The sequence below is a fragment of the Phasianus colchicus genome, chromosome 14 (assembly GCF_987193195.1).
Source record: "Phasianus colchicus chromosome 14, bPhaCol1.hap1.1, whole genome shotgun sequence".
Classification (NCBI taxonomy): domain Eukaryota; kingdom Metazoa; phylum Chordata; class Aves; order Galliformes; family Phasianidae; genus Phasianus; species Phasianus colchicus.
In genome coordinates this window covers 16,126,305-16,133,597 of record NC_143449.1, presented here as the reverse complement: position 1 = coordinate 16,133,597, position 7,293 = coordinate 16,126,305, and the positions used below count along the sequence as shown (strand labels likewise).

At 49.1% G+C, this 7,293-nt stretch overlaps 1 protein-coding gene across 5 annotated transcripts in view; it reads left to right on the top strand.

Moving 5' to 3' along the window:
• Nucleotides 1-419: 419 nt before the first annotated feature.
• LOC116229635 (integrator complex subunit 6-like) overlaps nucleotides 420-7,293 on the top strand; it is a 33,126-nt gene continuing 26,252 nt past the window's right edge. For 2 of the 5 annotated variants that reach the window (XM_031594242.2, XM_031594241.2), the window contains exons 1-2: nucleotides 484-741; nucleotides 821-898. In XM_031594242.2, coding sequence (XP_031450102.1) covers nucleotides 631-741; nucleotides 821-898 — 189 coding nt within the window. In that variant the 5' untranslated portion in view covers nucleotides 484-630. Of the gene's footprint in view, nucleotides 742-820; nucleotides 899-7,293 lie in introns of all 5 variants that reach the window. The other 3 variants (XR_004167051.2, XR_004167050.2, XM_090150332.1) reach the window with 2 other exon arrangements.

Here is a 7,293-nt window from a genome sequence, read left to right as displayed (position 1 = left end):
AGCGAATGGAAGGGCTGAGGATTTAGTGCTTAAGTGAAACCTCCAGCGGTCGGGAGCACCGCGGTTCTGTCACGGGCGATTGGCCCCACCGCTGCGCTCCGCGCCTGCTCAGGCCGCAAGGGTAGGCCGCGGTGAGCAGGTGTGGGGCGGCGGCTCGGCCCGGGAGAGCGATGGGCGCCTCGGGGTTGGCGCCGCGGGGCCGGAGCCGAGAGCGGCCCGTGAGGCGCCGAGCCGCTGCCCGGAGCTCCCCCCGCCGTCGGGCCGGGCCGGGCGGGGCAGCCCCTGGGGCGAGGGGCGGGGAACCCCGCAGAGGGGCGGGGCGGGCTGACAGGTGTGCGCGCGCGCAGGGTTCCTCTGGCACCTCCCTCCTCACCCCGCCTCCCTCCTCATGAATATGCAAATGTGGGTATAATTCGCAGCCAATGGCGTGCGCGCTGATCACATGGTGCTGGTGGAACCTCAGGGAAGAGAAGTTGAGTCTCGGCGAACACAGCAGCTCAGTAACGCGCCGCAGCCGGACCGAGCGGAGCCGGGGCGGGCGGGCGGACAGGCGGCGGCCGGGGGCGGTGAGCCGCTGCCCGCTCCCTCCTCCCCGCAGGGTGCCCGGCGGGCCGGCGCTCTGCCTGGACCATGCCGATCCTCCTCTTCCTCATAGACACGTCCGCCTCCATGAACCAGCGGGCGTATCTAGGCACCAGCTACCTGGACGTCGCCAAGGGCGCCGTGGAGATCTTCATGAAGGTGAGTGCGGGGCCGGGCGCCGCCGCCCTCGTCCGCCCCGTCCGCCCGCTCACGCCGTTTCTCTCCGCTCTCTCCGCAGCTGCGGGCCCGGGACCCGGCCAGCCGCGGCGACAGGTACATGCTGGTTACCTTCGACGAGCCGCCCTACTGCATCAAGGTAACCGAGCCCCCCTCCCCGCCGCCCCGCGCCGCCGCCCCGGCGCCGCCGCGGAGCCGCCCGTCGCGTGGAGGCGGCGCGGCGCGGCCCCGGCCGACCCGGCGGCGGCGGCAGCGGCTGGTGAAGATGGCGGACATTTTGCTTTTGTATGGAGGAGAGAGGCTGAGGGCGCTGCTGAGATGGAGGAGGGGGGAGGAGACGTACGCCGGCGTGATTCACCGCCCCGCCGCGCTCCGCCTCCCCGGCCGTTGCCCGCCCGCCCCCCGTAAGGCGGTGGCTCCCGCGGGGCCGCGCCGCACGGCGCCGCCGCGCAGCCCCGAGCGCGGCACGCGGGCGGCCCCGGCAGCGGCCTCGGTCAGCGCGGGGCCGCGCGCGGCGGTGCCGCCTCCTCCCGCCTGGCTGCGGCCGCGGGGACGGAGCGGGAGGGGCCGCGTGCCGGGCCTGCCGCGCGGCGGGCTGTGCTGCGCCACGAGGTCACGGCCGGAGGGAAAACGGCGGTGAGGCCGTTCGGTGGAAAGCATCAAACTCGCATCTCGAGCGCTCAAAGCGTGCTGCGGAAAGGGTCTCTGCCGTGGCAGGGGTGGAATTCTCCTGCGCAGCCCCCCGTCGGGGCCGTGGTTACCGCAAACGGAGCGGCGGGCACGCAGGAATTGCCGCAAAGGCCAGAGGAAGCGCTGTGCAAACTTGCGGTGGGCTCCTGCCTGCTTCCCCGGCCGGAGCTTCCCGAGGAAAAGTCGTGAAAAAGGCAGCGTTTGATGACGATTGTGCCCCTGCCCTTTAATGAAGGAACTTAGCTCACAATTCCTTTCACTGCTAAACTTCACCAGGAAACGGAAAGCTTTTATTGTGGCTCGTTTATTATGTTATTTTTACTTCTTTACACTACATTACTTCTACATCTTGCCCCTTTTTTTAGAAGAGGGAACAGAAATAATCATATTTCTGTGACTAGGAATCATTAGTTTTCTGCTGTAAAAAAATTCAGATTTACCAACACACCTTGGCCTGGCCTGGCGAGTGGCTTTATATCTTTAATCTCTTTAAAAGACACAAGGCTCACATCTTTTTCCTGATCCCAGTTTGTGAGTGGATGCAAACATCAAGTGGGCACGAGCACCAAGTGTCATACAGACCCAGGGAACTGAATTTCCTGAGGTAAAGGTTCTGTCCTACTTTTGTGTCAAGTGTTTTAAAGCATGACCATAAGATTGAGGGAGGAACCTTTCCACAGATGGTTATTTATTAAAAGTGACCCTTCTGGTTGGAGAGCTGTGTGATAATGTGGCAGATTATTATCTCATGCTATGCTCAGATCTGAAAAAAGAAAATCCTTATGCTTAAAATAAGGCACTAATGAACATCTCTGTGCCCAGTTCTAGTAATAATGGCTGAAACAGACAGGACTGTGTGATAACTGTTGTCCGATTAGATAATGTTTCTAATACAGTGAATAGCTGAGAAAAAAAAGGCACCTTTCAGTTCTTATGCAAATGCCTGACTTTTTTAGATTATGTTTCTTTTTAGTATGCTGACCTTCAGATTGGACCCCAGCCTTAAAGCATCATTCCCTGAACAGGCTGCCAATCCAATAAATCAGTGCTTACCATAGTTAATAGATTGCTTTCTCCATTCCTTACACGACCACATCACAGCACCCCAGAAATTGCTATGGTTTGGCTGCCGTCCTGTCTCTCATTCAGCAGAGAGATCTTAACAGCAGCACCACCATACTGCTCCCAGCTGAAGGCACGTTCTCAGGTCCTTTACCTGTGTTTGTGGTGCCCCTCTGTAGTTCTAGCAAGAGTTACTTGAGGAAAACTTCAGTCTGGCCCAGGTTCTGTATGTTTGGACATCCTAAAAAGCATTTCTAAAAGAAGCAAAGCTTAGTTTCTTTCCTAAAGCTGCTGTAGATGGCGTTTCATTAGCTCTGTTGATTTAGAAGAAGAGAAAACAGAGTTGGCAAGTGAATGTATTTTGCAGGTCTGCTTTCCAAGTACGTGCAGTGGTGGCTGGTTTTGCGACCGCTTTATCCTCTTTTTTTCTTTATGTAATTTGATTAGTGTGCATCGTAATCTCACAGATAGTTCTTAAGTTTAGCAGTAAAACAACCGAAGGAAATAATCTTCTGGGTTAATTGAGATGAACTGGTTTTGCGTAGCTCAGAACTTGTTTACCTGCAGCCTTTGAATATTTTAAAACGGCAGTGCTGGTTCATTTTTGGTGGGAAAGAACATCGTACATGTGGCATTTTGCCTAAATGGAAGGCTTCTGCTACAAATGGTGTGCTAAAATTTGTGCGGTGAGGTGCTGCGTTTGGAACTATCCTTGGCATGGAAGGTCTGAAGTGCTTTGAGATGTGACAGTGGTTGTGAGAGGGGCCACAGGACTGCTCAGAGCCCTCCCAGTCAGTTCTCTGAAATGAGATTGCTCAGTGTGTGGTGTGGCCCTGCGAAGCGTTGGGGTGGCACGTGTCTGAAGGGACAGGTGTCCCAGGATGGCAGAGACAGTAATGTGGAGAGGGAGGGAATCTCTTAAGCACCTTTCGCTCAGAGCAAATGCCTTTGGAGCTGCTTTGCTCTCGCTTGTTGCGTAGCCCCTGGAGGTGCTCAAGGCTGGGCTGGATGGGACCCCAGGCATCCCCACCTGGTGGGGGGCAGCCAGGGGCTTGTAGCCGGGTCACCTTTAAGGTGCGTTCTGAACCATCCCTTTCCACCATTCTGTGGTCTTTGGTTGATTCTGTGATCATGTGTAGGTGCTGATTTGTCCTGCAGTCATTTGCAAGTGCTGCTTCGCTATCAAAAGTCTCTGCAATTAAAGGCAATTTTTTAAATATTTTAAAAGCATGCTGTGCATATGCAATGTATAAACCTGTGCGTATCCATAGATGTCATCCTCTGCAGGTCAGCAGGATGGCTGTCTGTAACTTCTGCTGATCAGTGAGTCACTCTAGAAGGGAAAGGTAGAATGTTACTTCAATTAAGAACTGCAGCCTTATGTTTATGCTATAGGTAAGAGACTTTCTAGGTGGAAATTTGTAAATAGGATGCTGTCAGGTGTGTCTGCCCCAGTCTAGTGGTGTGTTAGTGGCACTGCACTCAGGTCGTCTGTTCTTATGTTGAGTATTGAGCACACTTGGGGAGCAAATGGTATCTACAGTATAACTCCTTTATGTCCAGTTGCAGGTGGCAGGTGTCCATTACAACCAAAACGCTGGTGCTTAATTTTAGGTATTGAAGGAATGTACACGTGTATGTTTCTAGTTTTATTGGGTGAGAAAAGTGGATTTAAAAAAACAGTGTTGCTATCTGGGACAGTGTTTGACATCCTTGGCCTTCTGACTGGGATAAATGTATTATATCTGATTTTTGAATATAACGCATCCTTGTTTTGAAGGCTGTATTAATGGCTTGTTGGATGAAGCTTACTCTTTCCTGTCTATGCTTTAACCTCACACTGGTGTTCATTCAGGATGTACCAACCCCACCTCTTGAGCAAAAAGTGGTTGATAATGGAATACCAGGTAGGGGAGGGAGGAAAAACAGTCCAGCCATGTTACTTACAATTCTGCTTTCCTAAAATCCCACAATCTGCAGGTCAGAGACTGCAGATGTGTCAGTAATGGACTTCTGTGACTTTTTCTGCTTTGTATTTGCTCAGTTGCTTTTCATTAAAACTTCATTTCTGCAAATGAATTTTTTTTCTATACTTGAGCAGATGTAATGATTTAAATGGACAAGATATTAGGACAGTTTCTTCAGCTTTTCCTGAATTAATAGTGCTGGAACTGTGGGAAGAGATGGGAAAAGTCCTCTCACCTGCCCTCCTTCCCCCAGACTTTTGCTGTTTTCCAGCCATGCAGAAAAGAGGGAAGAAGTTTAAAGCACGATCTCCCAAAATTTCTTTGTAAATGGGTCATGTACTCAAATCTCTACCTAAAAAGAGTTTTGAAAAGGAAAGCAAGATTTAGCTCTTTGTTTTCCCAGTGCTGATTTTGTTAAACCTCCCATCCTGCTGTTTGTGGTCTGCTCATGGGGTTGTGAATGCTGCTCCAGTCCCAGAAAAAAACAGTGCTGGTCTTATGCAGACTTTGTAACTGCAGTGCCCTGTTCCCTAGTGACTGCTATCTTGGGCTGCTGGTATTGATATGGCCTTTCCTCAGTGCTTGAGGAATATTATTTATGACAGAGTCATAGAATTACAGCTTTTGTGTTAGGTTATTGCGTGACTTTGTAATACGACCTTCTGAGTGATTGGGTAACAAGTCAGGGGGCTGGGAGAACTTGAGTTGCGTTTACTCTGCTGCATCTGAAATTATTTGTGTTTGCACTGTGTGTGAATTCAGGAGTCAGTTGTCAGTACAGCACAGTTGTAGACTGTGCTATAAATAGGTTCCCAGAATCTGGGCCCAGGACTGTGTTCTGTGCTTGTCTGAGACCTGGCTCAACATTCCTAACTGTATGACTGCTCTTTGAAAACCTTCTGTTAGACGTGCCTTTTCTTCTTAGTTTTAGGTTGGTTTGTTGATCAGTGGTTCCCTGTGACTCTGAAGAACTGATGGGTTTTCTATACAAAAAGTGTGACTTTTTGCAAATGCAAGTACTCAGTGGTCTGACTTGTCTGGAAAAGGAAATGTGAACAACTGGGAGTGCAGCTGGAGGCTTACCAGCAGGCAGAGTGCTTTGGGGCAAAGCAGATTAGCAGCTGGAGAAACACGAGGGAAGGAAAGCTGAGGTGGGTGGGAGAGGCCTATCTTTCTCTCCATGTATGCTGTATGCTTAGTGAACTACCAGCCAAGAGTTTTGGGAGGAGAAAAAAACACTGCAGAATCTAGATCTGAATTGAATGACATACAGGTAGGCTACATGGTGTGCTATTGATAACTGCTTCAGGAGTCTGTGTTCTGTGCTTATTTACCAGAGAGAGAGAACCATTCTTATTTTACTTACTAGCAGTTCCTCCCTGTGTGTTTTGAGTCATTCAAAGCAAGGTTTAATCTGTCTCAATGCTAACATTTTCCACTGCCTGTGACATACTGAGCAGAGCCAGCCTTGCTATGCAGCTTCTGCTTGCTTTGGTTTTTGCCATGGAATTTGCCTGTTCTTACAGGTCTGGCTTTCAGAATGACTGGCAACTCCAAACCAACGATCACCCTTGCTCTGTTTTAAGCACAATTAATTTAAGAAGAGGAGCAAACAAAAGTCAGTTATTTAAGGAGCATTCAGGCAAATCCCAGTTGTCTGGTTATTTTGAGGACAAAACAGAATCCACTTAATACTGTTTGAGAATCCCCCACCAACAGTTCCTACCTCACTTTTCTGTCTAACTGCTTTATCACTCGAATCTTTCAATGAAGGAAGTGTGCACTGCATGCACAGAGGCCCAGTTTTGCTTTTAATTAACCAAATTGAACAAGAAAAGCTGAAGGTGATAGAAGTAATAGATTTGCATTTTAAGAACTGCTACAAAAATTAAAATAATTTTATTGAAAACAGCTGGTAAGTTGGCCTGACACAGTGAGGTGCTGTAGCTCCCCTTAGCTTACAGAGGTACTGAGTGGGTTCCAGCAGAGAGCAACTTCCAAAAAGCACGTTCCCTTTCTTCAGAAATGTCATATTGAGTAGAGTAAAGCTCTGATGTGTTACTAAACATGCATAAACATGCTGGTTTTCCTTCTCCCTATATGGAGTGACTGCTCCTTGCTATCTGCCTTCTATTTGTGACTTGCAGTCAACGTGCTCATACAGGAACCCGTATGACAAGAAGGACTGAAGTAAGGAGCTTTCTGCCTAGCAATGTACCTTTTCCTTTCTTAAAAGCAGTAATATTCAGAGTGATTCTTCTAAAAGAGACAAATAGTTTGCTACACACTGAAATGAAGCTCTCTTGTTAAAAAATGAAGGTAATGTAAGATGATCATGTTTTGGAAGAAAGTGAATTTAAATAGAAGAAATCTTTTCTGCTTGGATGTGATAGGCAAAGCTCTGCTTGGCTGCCACTTAGTTTTGGAAGTTAGTTACATACTGAAAGAAGGTACCAGTCCTTATGAGAAAGGAGAATCTGTGCTGCTGTGTGAATTCTTAAAGGAAACGTTTTGAGCCATTCTGTTTTAACAGGAGTTTGTAAAGTAAGACCTTGTCATCCCAGAGCAGGATGCTGCTCCATGCTGTTGGTGAGATGGCAAAGGATTGGAATGGAAACCAGTATCTGTAGTTCATAGCCAGTGCAGTAATTCATTTTTTCATCTTTTTATTTGGTTCTTTCTTTGATCTTGGACACGTTCAAAGATGTAAGCCCTTAAGACTCCAGGATAAACTAGACAAAAGTAGATATGTTTGCACTAAGAGGCTTAACTCATCCTCGGTGCAAAGGTTGCTTTTATTTTAAAAATAGAAGCT